Below are 20,611 nucleotides of genomic sequence, written 5' to 3' on the forward strand. Positions count from 1 at the left end.
GGTAAGGTCGGGTGTGACCAGGGACGAGCACGTGAGAACGCGTTTGCTGGCGCATTCGGCTTATGAAACGCGATGAGAACTCTCCTTTTCGCCTTCTCGCCTTTTCGTCGCCTACTCACGACTTCGCTTTGCAGTCATCGAGTTTACACTCTCTTCTTTCATCGGCACACTTGCTATAGCTCATATATTCGGCGCCCGACAGGCAAAGCGCTGCGCTGCTGTGCCACATCGATCGCGCCGCAGCGCCAGTCCTGAGACATCTCATCCCTTAGGATAAAACAGGCACATCTTCTAGTCAACTCAAGGCTTAACACTCGACCACTTCCCCCTCTCTGCGCCAGCGACCAACAGAAAGATCAGCAGACAAAGTACTGTCACCCTGTTCGCAGCCGTCGGCCTAATACCCCGTTGAGTTGAGCTTTGAAAGCAGTTACCGAGTGGCATTTAAACCCTACCTTGAAATCGGTACGTTTCCCACTTCGTCTAGCCTAGAGGCACCTTCACTCATAGCCTCCAGTTCGGGAGTGACGGCCAGCGTCCGCTCGGCCATGAATACAACAGAGGCTCAAGAGCAGAAAATGAACGGCGAAACAGAGCGCGTCGATTTCGAGGATGACGGCAAACCCCCGACTATCGTCAGTGGGCTCGAAGACATTCGAGTCCGAAAGACTGTGGACCTGAACGTCGTAACTGATTGTCTCGCGCACTGGACCTGCGCGGAGGCCTTTCGCGAAATATATCAGAATTGGTCGTGCTCACTGGAAGACGCAATGGATACCCGCAGTGCTAACCGCTGACAGGAGAGACGAAATTCGACGAGGCTTCCACATCTCCCTTCGAGACTTTGCGCCCATAAGTTCAGAGAGCAGCGGTGTGATTCTCATCCAACAGTTTCATCCCGTAAGCAAGGAGCTTTGCGGATACATACGGTTCAAGTACAACAAGAATGGAGATGGTGAATTGGAGGTAAGAAACTTCAACGCTTCTCTGAAGTATCGACACTTGAAGATTGGAGCTAGCACAAAGGCACACGATAAGAACCAGAGTGGGAAGTACGGCGAGGGCTTGAAGGTGGCCGCTCTCATTTTCCGTCGCTTCCCTAATAATCACAGCTTCCGCATCGAGAGTTCCGGCTTCAGTTGGAACTTTATCTTCAACCAGGAACTCGATCTGGCCTGCACCCTGACGCGCATGAGCGACGCGAAGCTCGCCCAGGAGAACAAGAAGGCCGAAAGTCAGCAGAGCGCTCCAACGTCGCAATCACGGGAACGTGTCTCCATTTTTATTGGGGCGCGTCGCACAAGTTATACCTCGATGGGGGAAGTAACAAGAGGGAACAAGATCCACGTTGACGATTTCCGGAAGTGGCTTGATGTAACGCTCGATATTAACCCTCCAACTGATATTGTCCACACTACTGCTGGAGACTTGATATTGGATCCCGCATACAAGAACAAGCATTACCTTCAGGGCCTTCTTCTACCGAGTGGAAGCATGAGCGGAAAGCCACATAATTATGGTTACAACTTCATGAAAGGCCATACAAACAGGGATCGGGATGCCATTGCTCAGCCGGGTGGGGAGTCGCGTCAGCGTCTTGCTATTTGGGCAGCAGGAATCCGCATAGGCGGCGCAAAGGGCGATGAGCTGCTGTCCATTTACACAAACCTCCTGCTGAACTCGCTGAATGAGCTTGGAGACGTTGCACTGCCCAGCAAGTGGCCATGCCTTGATCCCGATATTGCCGGCAAGGTGTGGAAGCATATGTGTACCATCAATCAAGGGCCTGATGGGCGTCCCGCATTCTACTACACCGCAACTGAAGGCAAGGATGTAAGTAGATCCGTTTCTGAGAATAGCGCGATCGCAATCTATCTAATGCAACCACTCTAGGCCGCACAGATCATCAGCCAGAACCTGGACCTACACCCGTTCCCCATAGGAGCTGAGCTCTGGAACATCTTACGCCGGTTTAAGTTACCCCGAACGCCATTCGAGGAGCAGCATCACCGATTTTCTCACGCCGCTATCGTAGAAGTGCCGCAGAACGTTTTCGCCTTGAACCTCGAATGGATGTTGCAGTGCTGTATCAACTCGCATCCCGCAACCAAGCGAATGGGTTTTGATATGGTGGACGGTAAGGGACTCGCAATCGACGTGGCGTACTTTGACAAGAAGTGGAAGATACATGACAGGTGGCTGACGTTTAATGGTGCCCACCAAGACACGTTTTGCGAAGAGCATTGTCCGGAACAGCAGGACCCGTTCTGTTGCGACCATGCAGTGCTCACGGTGTGGAACTACATGCTGTCTCAAGTCAGAGCAGTAGACGAATTCAACATCCCCTTTCCGGCCAAGGATGAAAAGTGGCTCAAGAGCATGACTGGAATTCGAATCTCGCAAATGCCCAGAGGAGTCAAATGCGCTCGTAATGAGCGGCGCGGTGAACTAGTTGTCTCATGGGAGTCAGTGGATTCGCACAAGAATAGGGATAAGCCTGTCAGGGTGATCCTGCATTCCAACGACTGTACGGGTGAGCTTCAGTCATCCTGGGAACATCCGCTTAACATCATGTTCAACCTAAAGGATGAAGGTTCGCTTGTTGCCCCTTGAACTCTAGTAGTTGAATGCTAATATGCTTGCAGATCGAAATTGCGATTGCCCTAGTCAATTATCTCAGGTTGCTAGTGCTGGGGTTACCTTCACAAACCTCGGTACCGAGAAAAAGTACTTTGCAAGCGTATCTAGAGATGATGTGGGCGCCTTCATCGGTTTGCATCCTCCTGCGATCCGCCCCTTGAAAGAGGACCTGTTCGTGAAGCAGGAGCCAACGAGTCTGAGTATGTTTGTCTCTGTGTATCACAACAGCTCACAGCTAACAATTCGAAGACGTGGACGCCATACAGAGCCCTGTCCATGTCAGTGAGGATGCCATGGAATCCACAGACGATACTTCTAACGACGATGGCGACAACGAATTCGGATCACCGGACAAAGAGGTCACTGCCATGTCGCTATCGTCTCCGGGCACAAGCTCTTCGGAGAAGGGTTACACGAGCCGTCAGGATGATGCCCCTCAAGACGCCGTTTCTGAAGCTCCTGTCAATGATGAAAGTCATTTGCCTGTAGAGTCATACGGTAACCTAGGTCCTCCATTTCTCGTAGTATAAGTAGTGCTGATATATACCCTAGTTCTCGGTGAGAGTCTCGACCATCGATCGCTAGATTGGGGCGGCAGCTTCCCTGGAAGCCATAACTTCTATCGGACCCGCGACCGTCCCGAAGATGATGTCTTCATTGCGAAACCGAAGGCCAACCTAATTAATGAGAATGGCAAGCGCATGCATGACGAACCGTCGGGGAACACACCAGCGAGAAGGTCTAGACCATCATTCACGCCTTTGCCTCCTAACGGCATTCGCTATCGGTACTAGAGACCTGCGGCTTCCGCTGGACCGGGCCTTGGATGCCTAAACGCTCGTAATGGATCCATTTCTGCAATTTTTTATACGCATGTTTCTCTCTCATCGAAATACTGTCTATCCGTATATAGCAATGGTACTAATTTTCTGGGACTACTCGGGGATCACTCCACTTTTTGGTCGTCTCACAGAGTAACTCGGAGATCACGATGAAAACCTTTCTCAACTCTCCCAAGCCAACGGGTTTAGTGTTCAGCACAATCTGGTCGTGAGCTCCTACATGATGAGGCACCTTCATGGTGCTCGACATCCGGGGTGAAAGAAATATCGAGCTCATTACGAGGTGACTGCCGGGACTAAGTTTCTGACCGCTATCTGCAGCCCTCTCCAACCAAGGTGAGATAGTTAAGGTGAAGCAAGCTTCATAGCCTAGCAGCTTAAAGAGGGCTTTGACGGATGACGAGGCATCTTAACTGCTTTTACTTCCCTTCCTCTAACCAGCTCCACACCAACCGTAAAGCTTACTACCATCCTCACTCCTGTTCTCTAGTACCCTTGGGGGCCTCCACCGGGTGGTGGTCATCCAATCGAACCTTCATAAGCTTTACTATCTCGGGATGAGAGTCTCTCTCACCACCTTGCTATCACATACCACGACTTCGCGCTTGCGAGCACGAATTTCTCTTACCTTGGTTGGGCTTGCGTGTACGCTACTGGACTTCTGACACTCGCCCTCAAGCACCAACGCAATTGCTTCCCTCCTCCACAGCCTGCACCAACCTCTACCGCATCCACTGTGCGCGGCCAAGATGGCGGTTGAGACTGACGACTTCGATTACGCCGACAATGGTCGCAAGCGTCGAGATCTCGGCAATGACCTTGAAGACATCGGGCAGAGCACGACCGAGATTCTCAACATCGATACTACATATCAACCGGGCTGGGGTCCGAGAGAAGGGTTTCGCGAGAACTTCCAGAACTGGTATATACTCAATTACATATGATGCAGAAACCGGCTAAATAGCCTTGCAGGAAAGATGCTATCATGCGATCATTCAACATAGCTGAGCGAGACTTCAAAGTGGAGTGTACCGAGAGCCCGAACGAGAAGTTCTACGCGGTCTATCACCCACGCAAGAAGATGAAACGGCTTCTCGGCTACATGCGCTTCTCTTACGACGCTATGAAGCTCGGGTCCTTGGAAATAACCAATTTCAAAGCCTCGCTCCAACGTCGCCACCTTGGAATCGGTGGTACGACCAAGGCTGATGATATACAGCAGATGGGTCAGTATGGCGAAGGGCTGAAACTCTCGGCCCTTGTGAATCGTCGCCATCCGCATAATTACAGCTTCACAATTCACAGCAGCGGATGCAAATGGTTCTTCGGCTGGAACTCCGACAAGAAACTCATATGTAAGATCCAGCGGATACCCCGAGCTCATCTCACGGAGCAGAAAGAGCTAGCAGCGGAGCAAGATGAACAGGGCAAGCCACGACAAGCTCAGGGCAGGGATTGGGAGGACGTCTCTGTCTTCATTGGCGAACCTCGGAGGTGTAGGTCCTTGAAAGGCGAAGTCATCACGACCTCTAAAGTTCCACTGGAGGAATTCGAGAAGTGGTTGTCGATGACTATTGACATCAACGGCCCGACTGACGTTGTGCGCACCAAATATGGAGATCTCATTCTCGATCCAAAGTTCGAGAACAAGATCTACATTCACGGCCTGCAGCTTCCTAACGGGAGTAAATCTGGCAAGAAGTTCAAGTTCGGGTACAACTTACTCTATGCGGCAACCGGTCGGGATCGCGACACCACTGCTGACGCAGACGAAGAGGCAGGGGAAATATCAGAAATCTGGGATAGTGTTCTTACGGAGGAAACGAAGATTGAGGATCCTCGCCAATGCCTAGCGAAGTACACGGTATTGCTTCGGGAGCACTTTCATAATGCCGCCGATGTTTTCAACATCGAAAAGCACATTGACGAGGAGGTCACACATTTGGTATGGGAGGAGATGTTGAAAGAGAAGAAGAATGGCCGGCCGGTATTCTTCTACGAAGCTGGCGGAGACCCACGGGTGCGTAATCTCTCGGGTGCCTCTATCTCTATGGATGTGGACTGACGGCCTCGCAGGACGCTAGTACCATCGAACAGCGACTTAAGCGCGAGCCGGTCCCACTTGAGAGTAAATTGTGGAAAGTCTTTCGCGATGATCTTCTCTGCTTAACTCCCCTTGAGGAGCAGTTGCGATTATTCCGCCAGGCCAAGCCTACGACTCCCAAAGACACTCCCTTTGCCAAGCATGTTCTCAAGGGCCTCAAAGCCCTGCTGGCGCTCGACCCCATTACTGCGAACTCGAGGATAATACCAGTCGACGGCCAAGGACTGGGGGTGCTCGTAAACTTCCACGACAACGAATGGAAGCTGGATGACACGTGGTTGACCCAAGAAGGCTCTCATGAACTGACATTCTGCGAGGATCAGAACAAGAAGGAGACCGACTCTGACTACGTCTTCTCTTGCGACCATGTAATCCTATGGATCTACGACAACATGGTCAATGCTCTAAAACTGCAACCGGAGTCCAACATCACCGCGGAAAAGGAAGCTTTCCTCAAGAGCATGGCTAGGACAAAGATGCAACAGATGCCGCGCGCTATAAAATTGGCTGCGGACAGATATCGAAATGGACTCGTCATGTCCTGGGTCTCAGTGGAACCTTGCAACAAAGGAGGCATGCCGATCAAGGCTACATTGCATTCCACTAAATGCGCTTCTAACATCAAGTGGGAAGACGAATTACTCCACCTTCCGCAGAGGAGTAAGTCACTGACTTTCCTCTCATTCTTGAATTAGCTAACGCTCAGATCTTTTAGATCCTGGGTGCAAATGTCCATCCGCGGCATCGACCGTCAACAGCGGGCAAGTCCGTTTTATGGACCTCGACAAGCATCAGGAGTATTTCCCAGTGCTCTCGCGGGATACCCATCATGCAATGTACGGGGTGGTTCCTGCTGCGGTATCACCGTCCGACCTAACGCTTCCCACCTGGCGCCCCTTTTACTCCGTTAGTGAAAAAGGTGAGTCGCAGTTTTGTTATACTAATACCAGAAACTAACCTTTAAATAGTGTCTCCGGAGAAAGTCGCCGAGTTGTTCAACAACCAGCCACCGCCGAAGGGATGGAGTGCGTAGAAAACGTCCGTTTACTATTTCTCTCAGAAAAGCTAACCCTTCCAGAATCCGTCACCCATCAAGACCTCTTCAAAGATGGTTTTCCGTACGCCTATTTATGGCTTTCTAACGAGGGGTCTGACGCCCAGATCTTCGTCGCAAAGTCGAAACCAAACATCGTGAAAGCGGACCTCAAGCGCGCACTCGGAGGTGCCACCTCAGATGCTGCCGAGAAGAAGCCGAAACTTGGGTAGTCTAAGGATGGTGGGTTCTGGCTGAAATTGATATCGGCGTCCCTAGTTGCTCGTGTCCTCCCCCGTCTGGAACACTCCTGTCACCATCACCCAAAAAGACGACTTCACCGTATTGCAGCAAGCATGTGTAGAATTACCTCCCCTTTGATTTCTACTCTTCCTTTATGGTTATGCAATAGCGTGCGGCACATAGCGCTATATGGGAACACAGCTGCAACAAATGGCGCCCTGGCGCACACCACAAAGGCGGCCTGCCAACGGGAACTAGTTTCATATCAATACACACACTCGCTCTATACTACCTTTCGATCCACTTGAACAATTGCGCTGTCTCCTTGAACTTTACTCCTTTGTTTCTCCCCGTGCGCATCATACAACCACTCTCCGAAAACTTGCCTCATACCTATTGCGGTGGAACCTCAACCCTGACTCCTGTTTTATAATTTGGACACCTCACCAGCACAAAAATGCTTAATAGCCTCAGTTCCAACCGCTGGCTGCTCTGAGTCCCACGTCCTCAAACGGCGTTTGGGCATCCACGACCGACGCCCAAACACGCGCGAGAGTCTTGCCGTGCGAGCTAGCACGAACGATATCCCCGTACAAGCGTTTCTGGCCACTTCACGAACACAGTCAAACTTCCCACATCACAAATCTACTCGCTCGACACAGTCGCTGAGCAAAGAAAAGCCCATTCTAACTATCTACTCAGAAACCCCTATCGACTCCAAAATGAACCACGTCAAGCACACCAGCACACACAGACAGCCCGCACCTCAAGAGGAAACGCAGGCCTGCACTCCCGAAATCCTCCATCCATGGGACCGCCGTCGTAGCCGGAAAAGATGCTACGCACACACACCATCCACCCATGCCATCTCTCACTCTCAGGAACCGCCCAACGCCTAATCCATCCACCTCACCACCATTTTATTTACTCATACACACGGCGAAAACCCATCTGATCCTCCCAATGCAGACCATAGCATAGCATGCGTGACCCCTTTGCCTTACCCGGCGTGCATAATCCTCCAGGGCGCCTGCAATGCGAAATCATAAACAGAGAAAGAAAGGCAAACGTACACAATTTGAAAGGATATCGGCGAACCACCGAGTGGAGGGTGGCTTATGCGAAGCCGAAGTACTCGCCACCAGCGGTCATGGCGGTATAGAGCGCTTTCTTGAGTGATTCGTAATCATCGTACTCTGGGAGATCGAGCTCTGGTATCATGTTAGTGAATGTGCGAAATATGGGAAAGAAGGCACGGTAGACTTACGGTTGAAGCAAGTATGGCTCGATGGCAGACGATCCTTGCTGCCATAGTCGCGATGAATGTTGAACTTGGAGAAGCCATTCATGCCCTCCAACTCCTTGAACCCATTCAGTGGAACTTTGCTCGTGCCAGTAACGAACTGCAGCAACTTGGCCTGCTCTTCCTTATCGAAGGTCCGGACAGCGCGCCAAAACCAGTGGATCTGGGGTGAGTTGGCCGTGTAGTTGTGGTACTCGGTGTTGGCTTTCCAGTCCTCCACGTTGATGTCGGGAAGGCCGGAAATGAGGAGCTCGAGTTCCTGTTCGCTGAAAATAGAGACGAGGTCCGCTGGAATGATATCATGGAAGCCCCTCAGGAAGTGCTCGAGCTGCTCCTGAACAGAGCCAATCATACGATGCTCGGTGACGAGACGGACGTATTCATGCTTGTTCTCCTCAGTGACGGGGATGTTGCGTCCATTCTCAATTAGGTCCACAATGTTGGTCTCGCCGAAAGCTTCCACGTCGATGGAGAAGGTCTCTGTAATGATGTCCGTAATGTCATTCTCGAGCATCCACTGAAGGGACTTGTAGTACTCTAGATCCAGAGTTTCCATGTCTTTGAGGTTGACTGGCCGACCCAGAATGCGCTTGTAGACCGCTCGGCTGAAGTGGCAATCAAGCACGCGACCTTCGTAGAGTGCCTTGCCAATGATGCGCCCGATGAATTTGAAGAACATCAGATGTTCCGGATTGATACTGCTTAGCTTGTTCGGGTGGAAGGTCGTTCGGTCCGATGCAACGGGAATGAACAGGGCGTAATCTGGGTTGAACATCTGCCGAGCGATGACTTGGAACCACTCTCGGGTGACACCTCCAGCATCCACACCCTCCTCGCCATGGAATCTGATGCTGAGCTTTCCGTACTTCATCTCATCCGCAGTCTTGAAGTACAGAGACTTGAACGAATCCAAGAAGACTTGGTCTCGGCGAACCGCCAGCTGGAGCGGGGGATGTGGCTGTCGATCGGGCGTACGGGCATGGATTTTGCGATTAAAGTAGTTGCGCTTGTTATCGAATTCCAGAACCTTCGAGTTTTTCACCAGTAGCGAGAACGTGCCGCTCATGAGCTTGGGATTCTGGCGGACAAGGTCGTTGAGGATCTTTCGGTGGTCCTCGGTGAACCGGAAGAATAAATTCTCCATCCTAGACTCTGGTGGAGGACTGGAAAGCGCAAATTCTTTCGGAAGCATCTTGCTCAACGGCGCGTCCTTCAGCGTCGTGTTCTTGCAGACAACCATCAGAGTTTCAATGAGTGGGAGAAGGGTTGTAGCAATGTTGAGCATATTGCCGCGCTGGCGGATGACGGTCAAGCATTCGCTAAGCTTGTCCCAGAGAGGTGCAAACGCAGAATCCTCGTAAAGAGTGATAAGTATATCGTCCTTCTGCGCTGGCTCAAGCGCGTCTGCGCTCGAGGCAGTAGTCTGCTCCTTGTTGTCACGCGTGGGATCGAACAGGTAGTCGAGCGCGGTCAGCGCCCTCAGAAGTTTCGCCTGGTCGGAGCTGGCGGGTGAGAATTTCGAAAGGGCAATACCCTGGACATCGGTTGGCGATGATGCATTAGAGACCTGGACGGCGAGGTCCGCGAGGTCCTTCAATGTCGACCGAGCCAAGTCCTGCGCGATACCGAGTAGCTCTTTGCCGAAGATCTCTTTTGCACCTGGGATCGGGGACAGGTTGCTTATGACAGTCAAGGTCTCCTGGAACACCTTACTATTGCATTCCCGGGCAGCCAAGATCTTAGCCACAAGTCGAAGATTGTTCTCTGGGATTTCCGGGGGTGAAAGAGCCCGATGCTTCTTCTTGTCGTCCTCCGCTTTAGAGTCAGGCTTTGACGAACTACCTTCGCTTTCTTTGGGAGCGTCTGCTTGATTCGGCTCGGGTGGAGCGGGCATCTCCGTATCCTCGCCTTGCTGCGATACCGCTGCGCCCTGTTCAGTGGTGGTAGCCTGCTCTCCGGAGGATGCAGCTACAGCTCCATCCTTCTTGGGTTCAGCCTCGGCCTTCTCCTCCTTATCCTTCTTTAGTGCCTGCAACGGAACAGTGATGACTCGTAGAAGGGTGGTCAGCTGCTCCATGATTGAAGAGCTCTCAATGATCAACTTGCGGTCCAACAAGCTCAATAATGCATTGACCGGGTATTTCGTGGCCTTAGTCTCCTTGGCTTTACCCTTGCGGTTGCCGCGGCTCTTGAAGCCGACTCCTGTCTCATGCTCTGTTAGGAAGAACGACCAAACGGCAGGGTTCTTCTCGGTGAGTTGCGTCAGAGTATTGAGACATTGTTGAACAACCATGAGCGGAGAAACGTCGGAGTTAATAGACAAGGCTCCGTTCTTCCGCGATATCTTGGGCGTCTTATCTGCGACTTGTTGTGTTTGTTTCGCGCGAAGGGATAGCTGGGCGAAACTACGCTCGACGGCATTGACGTCGGCACTGCCATCTTGCAAGATGGACAGAAGAATGCTGATGACTTCGGCGCGGTTCTGTCGATTCTCGCAGACGTATCGCAGAATCTGGGTGAGGCTCGCTTTGGCGCTGCCCTGCTGGGGAATGAACATAAGGCGGAGCAATGTTGCGACGCCAGCTTTGTCTAGCATCTGCACGCACGGACGGGCCTTCTTCTTCTGCGATTGCTCGTCTTGTGGGGCGCGACGGTCAAGACCACGGCGATAACCTGAGGGAAGGTAATCGTTGAACTGGTTCAAGCGACGATCGCCTCCATATGCCCGGGCTTCCGCAGATATCTCAGGTGGTAGTTGACGCAGCACCTCTTCATCTTGATCCATGAGAACAGCCTGTCGCAGGGCGGGGTCTAGAGAAGCCAGAAAGCTTGCCGGGTCGATGTCTTCGGCCTGTGGCGGACCGTTAGCCTGGCTACGTCGGCGCGCTTCCTCGCGTTCCCTTCGTCGACGTTCCTGGGCTTCCTGCTGGAGCAGCTCATCGCGGATATCGGGTGGCAAGGCGGCTAGGAATTCTTCATTGATATCGGTTGGTAGTTGTCCGCCGGCTTGTTCTGGGCGATCTTGGGCTCGCTGGGCACGTCGTTCTGCAATCTGCTGCATCAAGACCTCCTCACGGAGCTCTTCAGGCAAGGCCTCCAGATACTCTAGATCGATGCCTAGATCGGTAATGTCGAATTCGCGCCCACGAAGATTCGTGGTAATGCGTGGCCTGGATTCTGAAGGTCCGGATTCTGCGGTCGGCTCCGCAATTGGCTGAGCCGCTTCTACTCCCTCCATTGCCTGAGCGTCGGAAGCGCTGCTAGGCTCCGCTGTAGCCTGTCCTTCTTGGTTCTCCTCTGCAGCCCGAGCGGCAGCTTCTGCGGCTGCTGCAGCCTCACGCTCTTGTCGTTCGCGTTCTTCGCGCTCCTTAGCCTCCCGCTCTTCGCGTTCCTTTTGTTCTTTCCGCTCCTGCTCTTCCTTGAGCTTGCGCGCGGCCTCGGCTTCCTTCTCCGCTTGTCGCTTCTTAGCTGCCTCCATCGCCGGAGGAACCATGAGCTTGAGGATAGAGTTGATAACGCGCTGGCTCTTCTCAATGGCGCTAGGACCGTAAAGAATCCTCGCCTCTTCCTGCCAGCGCTGATGGGTGTACGCTTTCAAGAAAGCGACGGAAGACTGTGGATCCTCGCGGACAGAGCGTGTCAATGCATTCTCCCTATTGCGCGTATCACGGCGGAATCCTGGATCAAACGGCACAGGTAGGAAATTGTTGATCGACACATGCAGCGCACCATTGTGGGTATGCAGCGCTCCATGACTCATGGCGTTCAAGAGGTTGCTGATGAAGGATACAGGACTGTCGGCAGGGAAGAGACGAGGCCCACGTCCTTCAATTGCATGCACCCAGTCGCTCATACCCTGATTAGCAGGATACGATGAGTCTCCGCTCCGCGCAGATGATCGACCGGAACGCTGGAGGAGCGGATTTATTCCGTCATCTGTCATGCGCGGGCCCGCGCCTGGTCGATGCGACCTATAGGCTGGCACAAGAATGCGGTTATCGGGTCCACCGGGGAACATCCATGGGCTCAATCCCCTGTGGTTATGACGACCCGCGGGCGGTCCTGGTTCATCCCAGCCCCAGCCCATACCATGCATGCCATCCTCGTCGTCTTCGAGTCCCGGGTTATAGACAATGTCCTCGTCGTCGAAGTCATCCTCGTCATCTTCGTCATCTGTATCTTGTTAGTCGCAATTTGGTGAGTGATGGCGACTGAACCTACCTTCGTCCTCCTGCATGTCGTCGTCCATGAAGTCATCTAACCGATCTTCACGGATTTGCTCTAGCAACTGTGGTGGGTCAAGCACGAAGCCTAGAGCACCTGGAGGCATATTTGGATCTCCGTCGCCGGGGAAGTGGCCGTCGTCGCCGCTCCAGCTATCCTCACGATCATCGGCGAGGCTGGCATTTTCATCGTCGCCGGTGATCTCTTCTAGATCTCCCAGTTCCTCCATATCCTCATCCTCGTCATCTCCCTCATCATCGTCTCCCTCATCTTCATCTTCATCCTCCTCCCCATCGTCCTCATCATCTTCCTGGGAGTCATCTTCGGAGCCAAGGTCTTCGTCGTCTTCGTCGAGCTCGATTTCAACGTCGACATCGCCGGGTAGCCCTTCAATAGGACCCATGTCACCTAGCTCCATCTCCATCTCTTCATCTTCTGAAATGACTTCGTCATTGTCGCCGATCTCTTCATCATACTCCATGTCATCGGCGAATGCCTCATCGTACATTTCCTCGTCTTCCTCGTCATCGGAGGGCTCGGAATCGGACCCATTCCTTGGCTCGAACATGCCCAAGGTTGAGTTACGGAATAGATCCGGCGTCTCTTCGCGGGTAGCTCCCACGAGGTCATCATCGGATGCCGAGGAAATCTCATATTCATCGGTGGAATCGGGCGTTGATGAAGTATCGTAACGCGTGCTCAAGTCCATTGCCACATAGCAAAGCCACTTAAGTGGTTTCAAGATGTACTTGACCACCCGCTTGGTGTTCGGGAAATTGAGATCGATATCTGCTATGGCCGTCGTCAAAATCGTGATGAAATTCTTCTCGTACATGATCTTCGCCATTTGTTTGAGCGTTGGAGTGAGATCCGAGTTCTGATTCAGCATTTCCCCGTTAGGGCGCTGAGACACCATCTTGGAGAAGATGTCGGCGATACCAAGAAGACGCGAATATTTCATCTCTAGAGCTTCGTCGGATGCGCTAGCATCCCTGAAAGCCTTCAGAGCATGTTCGAGAACGAATTTCCGCACGAACAGAAGATCCGGTTCCGTCTCCACGTACGGCGAGAGTGGATTTAGACCTTGCTTTGGAGCGCCTTGCTCTCCGGTCTTAGCGCAGAGGGAGACGATTACATCGATCGCACAGCTAGACGTGGCCAGTTTCTTCTTGAATGACAAATCGCCCTCATGGTTTAGACTGCCCACAGGAACCAGGTTGTTCAACAGATAGTTTAGCACACCAGACCTAGGCTTCGATGGAGTCGTGGCATACGGATCTGCCTTCCTCGAGAAGTTGATGAATTCGATCTTCGTGCGGTTGTAGCTCTGAAGCAGCTCAGCGAGACACTTTAGAATGAAGCATCGGTAAATATAAATCGGATGGGCGTCAGCTTTGAACTCCAGCTTCTCGGTCTTCTGCTGCTCGGCGTTTGTGCTGGACGGTACGGATGCTGAACCCGGCGCCGATAGCTGATCCTGTGTGGTTTGGTCGGCCTTCTCCGTAGTCTTCGGCGGCTCCGGCTTGTCGTCGATCTCTTTGTAGGCCAACAACTCACACAAGAGATAATGAATGACGCCATCGGGATTCTCGACAACGGGTGGCTTCAGGTCTGAAGTTTTCGTTCTCTCTAGCACAGGTTGCTCGACTGGCTCGCTTGTCTCCTTCGGTCGATCGCTCTCCGGGGTGTTACCGGAGGTACCTGAGGGGCCAGGCAAATCTGACTCTGCGGCAGGAGACTCGTCTTTCTTGAGAACGAGAGTCTGAGGCCTCTGGTTCGGGTCGAAACGTGCGAGCTGCAGCTTCTCATTCGTAACTTCCACGAATATCTCTGGTGCACGGATGGCCAAGTAGTACATCTGCCGTGCGTATCCAGTCGTATCAGTCTGCCTCCGATCGCGTGACTCGAACATAGACTGAATCTCGCTCCGCATGATTTGCCGGATCATTGCGTCATCCTCGATGATGTGGCGCAGAACGATCATGAAGGCACTTCGAAGACTCTCGTTCGTGATACCAGCAAGCTGCTTAACCATCAGGAAAAGCCGTTGAATGTTGCGACGCTCTGCGAGGCGCAAAGCAATCTTGCGAGTGCGTGTGAGCATGACCAAGACACGTGTCACCGACAGCGCCAACGACTCATCCTTTCCGATGCGCGGGAGAATCTCTAAGAGAGCATCGAATAGATGATTCTTCTCATCCAGGCTCACAATTGGCTCCGGTAATTGCTCAACAGGCGTTTCGTCCTGCGCGTCAACTGTTGGCGGTGTCCATTGAATCTGGCGCGGAAGCTGATCTTCCGCCAGCAATCGTTCGGCGATGACAAGCACATGTCCAACCCACGCCGATGATTCCTCAGCTGGCTGATCCGGAAAGACCTTGATAAATTCGAGGAGCATCAGGAAGTTCTCCTTCAATTCGTCTACAACCGCTTCGTAGAAATCCTTGTCCTGAATGATGAGACCAAGGAGATGCGCAGATGCAGCGATTTTCTTGCCCTGTGCACGAAAATCATCCCCCGTCTGCAGCGATATGAGCGACTGTACCAAGGTGGAACCAATCTCTCCGCGCATAGCGGACGGGTCTGGGGCCTTGGCAACGGCCGCAGAGATCAGGTCGGCTAGCTCGAACGTGACATCGTCATGAGAGTTGAGGATGTCGAGGGATCGATCTACCAAATTCTCCCGAATGGTGGCACGTTCTTTGTCCAGATCATCGATCGCAACCGGTTCTGCAACATTTCCAGTAGCCATTCGCTTTTGATATGCCAGACCATCCTGGGATGAGACAGGTGGATCCGTTGCGGACTGGGTTTCGGGGACAGGGGTGGTTGGGGCGGGATCGTGCGGCTGCGATGTGTCTGCATCTTCCATCTCCACAGACTGCGAGTCAGGAGCCTCTGAATCTTCGCCCTCATCATCGCTGGAAATGCTCGCATTATCAGTAGGCTCCGGTACGATGACTTCTGCCCTGCTCGGTGATGCGGTTGGCGGGCCACGTGCGTTGATCTCGTACTGTGGGATGGGGTTTCGCGAAGCACGGATGTCGCGCGTTTGGTTCTGGCAGTATTCCCGCGCTGTGTTGAAGTTATCGCAACACCGGAAGAGAGCCTCTTCAGCTAGGCCTTCGGAGTGGCCCGCTTCCTTCAGGCGTTGCATATGATCCTCATTGCGCGGTTTCCACGGCTTGATGATGGGTTTGTTACGCTTCGGAATTTTGTCCACGCTCTTGTAGGCACCATGCTCACCGTCTCCATCCAGTACCGTTTTGAGGATATTGATGGACGTCTTAACGATCGAAGTAGTGGCCTTGTCAATAAGATCGGAGTCCCAGATCTTTTGCACCGGCTTGGTGACGGCGTAACGCAGCTCGACAATGAATTGTGCAGGGAGGAAAAAATCAGGTCGCTCACGCTCGCGGTCGGGGCGAGATTGCATCGAAGTAGTTTGACTGGCTTCGTTGATAACCTTGGCGTTGATGATCTGTACATAGAATGCCAGAATGATCTTGACGCCACCCAGGGATAGATTGAGGAGCCGCTGAGAGTCTTCCCCGGCGTCATCGCCTTGCGTCCGAACAATGCTCATGGCGGATTCGAAGAAAGTGCTGAGTATCTCTGCAAGGACCGTCAAGCCGCCAAGATTCCTGAAAGAGACCAGGATCAATGTCAATGCCTGAGGGCTAACCCGGTCCATGTTGTTATCAATCATCAACTGCGACAGCGATGTCAGAATGACGATCCAGTATGCGTATCGATCCTCTGCGGACTCTGACGCCTTTGGTCCCTCAAACTGAAGCTGATCAATGGCTGCTTGCGCCAGCTGATCGGCGACTATAATAGCGCATTGTTTTTGATAGGGCTCAAGGCTACGGCGGAAGAGCAGGAGCTTGCCGAGCGATTGGAAGAATGGCGCGATTCCGGTAGGTATCTTGCTTAGCAGGTACCGCAGGATTTGCGTGTTCTTGAACCGTGCGCTGTGCTGACTAGGAGCAACAGCGTTGTCCGATGGGGCGGTAGCACCAGCCGTGGTTCCCTCACTGTTTGATGCACCGGTAGATTCGGAAGGCCTGTCGCTGTTTCCAAGGTGGAAGACATTATCTGCCTCGATCGCACCAAAGCCAGAGCTCTTGATACGCGTCTCCTTCTCCCACTCCGGTGGCATGTTCTTCTGAAGAAGGATTTCCTCCCAGACGCAGCTCCGATGCAGTCGGCCCAAGCTATCGACAAGCCGTGCGTACATGTCCGCGAGATTGACCTGACTGGAGACATTGTGGGTCGATCGAGTGTTGAACATCTGGCCTTGGAATGTCATCGTCAAAGCATTGACAAGCGTGTGAACTGCAACAAGCGCCTTCACATATTCCGTCCCGCGCGCTAAGGTTTGCTCTTCCTCCGATGAGGCTTGAATTCCCGACGGATTGGTGAACGGGGCGAAGAAGGCTTGCTTTCCGGTATGTCGCATTAAGGGTTCCAGGTGATCCAAAGCCTGCTGGGTGCGCTTCAGCATGGAGGGAACCGTTATGTGCGGTTTCTGTTCGACAAGCACTTGGACCACGCGCGCAAACTCTTCGCTCGTGGTGCGTGACTCGTTGAATCTAGCGTCGAGACATGGTAGCGTAGCGAAATCGAGGATCGACTCTACGCCGTCCGCTTCGATGTAGGCGCCACACATCGCGTGATTCGTAAAGAAGCCCCCAAGGAAGCGGCAGACGACGCTGATGTATTGGCTCGTGGTAGGACCACTGGTGCTGTCTTCGTTCTCAATGACTTGTTCGAGAGTAACCGCATCATCCGTTGAGCTAGAAGCAGAGTGGCCATCTGTATCTTGCATCTCAACGTCACCGTCAGTCGCTGTACGGTGCCACAGCTCTTTGTGAACAAAGCCTTCCGGACCAGCAAGCGCTTGGCGACCGCCTGCTACGAAGATTTTCCCGTCCCCGGCCCCCGTCCAAAGCTTCGCCCCAGCGCCATCCTTTGCTGCTTTGTCGAAACAGAGCTGGACGACACGTCCAACCATTTCGCTCAGAGATGACAGCACCGGACCCTTCAATGGTGGGTGGTGGCGAACGAGCTCGTCGAAAGCGTTTCCGATTATCGTTGGAATTTCAGGATCCATGTCCAGGGCTTTGACATGAACGGGGCTCTCGAAAATTTCGAAGAAGCGTTTGAGTGCGGTGGACGACTGGAAGAGCTTCATCCCAGCTTCGGCAAGGCAAATGGCTCCAAATGCAGGCGGAACAGTTGAAATAGCTTCTGCTACGGGTAGAATACCAGAAGCGAGTGGCCTAGACGGGTCACGCGGCGGATACACACGAGAGGGCTGTGGCAGCGAGGAGCCCTGATCCGAAGAGTCGAGATCCTCGCTTGGGGCCATTGTTGGAGACTCTGAAAGCTTCTCTCCGGACACCGACTCCAATAGCGCGGTGCTAAGCCCTGCATCGTTGATGACTGAATAGCTGGTTGGCTCGTTGTGAATGAAGGTTGTCAGGATGTTGACAGCCATGCTCCACACAGTCGAGCCGAAGACGCTAGCGGTCGAGAGTACGGTTTTGAGCCCGCGTTGGAGATTTGCCGAATCGATCAAATTGCGCATCTGGCGATCAAAGTTGCCGCCTCCCGTATGCGACATCATGTGGTTCATGAACTTGAATAGCCAGCGAAGAGTCTGCTGATGGTAGAAAGGAATCTGATAGTCGGTAAGCTGAGTCTTGTACTCTTTTGGCATTCCTTGGCCCTCCTTCGCAAGCTCTTCGGAAGTGGTAACCTCGTAGAATACGAGGTCAGCGATGATGTCAAGACCTTTGGCATCAACAAGTGCCTGGAATGCATCCCGAAGATTGTACACGAATGTGTCGAGGAAGTTAAGAATCTTGGGATGGTTGCGTTCTGCCTTGTTCGTTCGAAGCTTGAGGACGTCCACCAAGATCTCCAGGAGCCCGGCCGCCACCATGCCTTCTCCGGTTCGTGCCTGAGACGTCGGCAGCGTATTCAGAAGGGAGAAGAGCGCTTCCCGCCATTCATCCTCTTCGAGGTTGTCCTGAGAGTCGTCGACGCCCAGTTCTGCAACCATCTTACGGACGATGTAGAAGAGAACACCATGGTTAACGTTGACGCTCAGAGCAGTACATATATCCGCAGACTTGGCCTTGTGCTTGGCTAAGGCCTCGAGGGCGTTTAGAGCGAATGTCTGCAGCTCTGTAGACACCGCCTCGCCGCCAGTGCCCGGGGGATGGACCAGCTCGGACAACTGATAGGCCCATTGCAAGCGACGTGGCTCGTCGGCATCTTGCTGGCCCAGGCGCGCGTGGAATTCTTTCTCGCTGTGCACGTATGCCAGATTGGCGACGGCGAGCATGCGGATGCTGACAACATGCTCGCGGCCGGTCCTTCCTAAGCTCACTGTCTGTGCAGTTCGCAGTTTGTGAAGCAGCTCGTAATGTGCACTCTCGGGAAGCTCTGCGAGTCCTTGCTTCAATAGTCCATGGAAGTCGCCTTTTGACACAGTCTCCGCCGGTAGCTCGAAGGTTTTGGGACCAGACGGACGGCCACCCCCGCCATCGCCAGGAGTGAAGGCAGGTGTGATCGGGGAATCTGCAGAGGTGGACTCGTGCGGCTGCCGCGGTGTCTGGTGAGTGCGGACGTTCGAGGTTCGGCGCACCGGCGTTGGAGTGGCGGGGCCTTCTGTAGCGGTGGGCTTGTTCGCGCTGTCTTCAGGTGCGGCAGACGATTCGTAGTAGGATATGGACACTCCGCCAAACTCCTGCTGTAGGGAGGACTCCGGGAGCGTAAACAGACCGACCATATCCGCCGCATTGACCCGTTCAGTGTCGCTGCGACGCTCCCCCGACACCTTGTCCTTTCCCTTGCCGGCGGGGGTGGCAAACAGCGGCGCTGCTGTCGAGGAGCCCTTGGGAAAGGGACCGGCTAGCTTCTGGACCTTGTCGAGATTGATGTTGTAGTGGCTTGCGAGCAGAGTAGGATGTAGGGTCGCCGGTGCGAGTCGCATACGCGCCGCGTGGTAACGCTGGGCAAGACGCAGTGTCAGGCGGAGTGTGGCCTTTAGTAGGGACACGGAAGTGGTGTTGAGGAGCTTGTCCAGGTGTGCGCTGCTCGAGTACAGGCTCCGATTGCCGCAATTCTCCAGCAGCAGCCGTGTGAAGTTGAGGATCTGCTCAATAAGCACCCTGTCGCCCTCTTGCGGTATGTTTAGCTCATCGAGGATGTCGGCGGTGGCCGGCTCCGGGGTGCTGCCCTCCTCCGCATCGCCCTTCAGCAGCAAGCGCCGCTCGAACGGCTGAGTTTGAGGGCCATCTACCAGTCCATATTCCTGATTGAACCGCTCTAGTATGCGATCGAACCGATTCAGCACCGGTATCCAGTGGTATGTGTCTCCGCGGGGGAAGGGCCATAGCTTAGGGAACGAGGCAACGTGGGCGGGTATCTGGTACAGCGGTATCGATGCCGTTGCTTGCACGAAATCTGCTATCATCGGAGACTGGCGGGGGTTAGCGCTTTAATGGCAAAGGGGAGTAGTGGGTGCTCACCAGAGTAGACTCATGTCTCGAGGTAGCCTGCTTCTTGATCTTCATGGCTCCTCCGGGCGCTCGGAAGGCGAGCCTCCCTCACATGCAGTGTTTCCCGCTCGATCTGTTTACCCACTCCTGATCGCTCGGCTATTTCGGGAATGGTCGAGGATGGCTCCGGCGGCAGTAGAAGCTTACCGGTCGTGTGGAGCCAAGTTGCTTCTATCGGGAAGAGGGAAATTGGTGGGGGGGCAACTTAGGCCGTTAGGTGTGCAGGTGCTTCGTGGAGCTAACGTCCGCAAGCACAAATACAGCGAGGTGAAGGCGGGGCGGTGAATGTGGAGGATGGTGCAGGACGAAGGTTTTCAGACGAGGCGTTGACAGTGGTGCAACCTCGCAAGAAGCCGCGGTGCAGGCGCGGTTCTCGCAGATATAGCAGCAAGTCCTTGGCGGGGCAGTGTGAACCAAAGACAGAGGTTGACAGCCTCAGCAGGTGGGGTGGCGGGAGAAAGTGGTGTTGTTGCTCGTCGATTGAGCTTCGAATGTATTCCGCGTTAGCTTTGAGCAATGACCGAAAGTCGCGAGGCGGTCCAAGCTCAGCCTGCCGCCTCCATCCACATCCAGCCTTGCAGATGCATCACAGCAACACAGCTCAGGGAAAGGGCGATTATTACCTAGGTACCGCCCCTAAACGGCCAA

The 20,611-nt window shown here is 53.5% G+C and overlaps 3 protein-coding genes across 3 annotated transcripts; 2 read left to right on the forward strand and 1 right to left on the reverse strand.

Annotated features, from left to right (window-relative positions):
- Window positions 1-97: 97 nt before the first annotated feature.
- BU26DRAFT_546049 (uncharacterized protein) lies at window positions 98-3,573 on the forward strand. The gene is made up of 7 exons (XM_033831812.1): window positions 98-465; window positions 518-748; window positions 801-1,833; window positions 1,894-2,593; window positions 2,646-2,840; window positions 2,890-3,138; window positions 3,193-3,573. The coding sequence occupies exons 2-7, from the start codon at window positions 549-551 to the stop codon at window positions 3,432-3,434; spliced, it is 2,619 nt and encodes an 872-aa protein (XP_033691821.1). The 5' UTR covers window positions 98-465; window positions 518-548; the 3' UTR covers window positions 3,435-3,573.
- A 658-nt stretch (window positions 3,574-4,231) lies between these two features.
- BU26DRAFT_575133 (uncharacterized protein) lies at window positions 4,232-6,869 on the forward strand (the record flags this gene model as incomplete). Its single annotated transcript, XM_033834345.1, has 6 exons — window positions 4,232-4,404; window positions 4,455-5,502; window positions 5,559-6,246; window positions 6,302-6,505; window positions 6,555-6,611; window positions 6,665-6,869. 6 exons carry the CDS (start codon window positions 4,232-4,234, stop codon window positions 6,850-6,852), a joined length of 2,358 nt encoding a protein of 785 aa, XP_033691822.1. The 3' UTR covers window positions 6,853-6,869.
- Window positions 6,870-7,851: 982 nt separating this feature from the next.
- BU26DRAFT_29992 (uncharacterized protein) lies at window positions 7,852-20,127 on the reverse strand. The gene is made up of 4 exons (XM_033821765.1): window positions 19,934-20,127; window positions 12,387-19,884; window positions 8,130-12,338; window positions 7,852-8,073 (listed from the first exon to the last, which is right to left on the reverse strand). The coding sequence occupies exons 1-4, from the start codon at window positions 19,976-19,978 to the stop codon at window positions 7,979-7,981; spliced, it is 11,847 nt and encodes a 3,948-aa protein (XP_033691823.1). The 5' UTR covers window positions 19,979-20,127; the 3' UTR covers window positions 7,852-7,978.
- Between the last annotated feature and the right edge of the window lie 484 nt (window positions 20,128-20,611).

Source organism: Trematosphaeria pertusa (assembly GCF_010094035.1).
Source record: "Trematosphaeria pertusa strain CBS 122368 unplaced genomic scaffold BU26scaffold_1, whole genome shotgun sequence".
NCBI classification, from domain to species: domain Eukaryota; kingdom Fungi; phylum Ascomycota; class Dothideomycetes; order Pleosporales; family Trematosphaeriaceae; genus Trematosphaeria; species Trematosphaeria pertusa.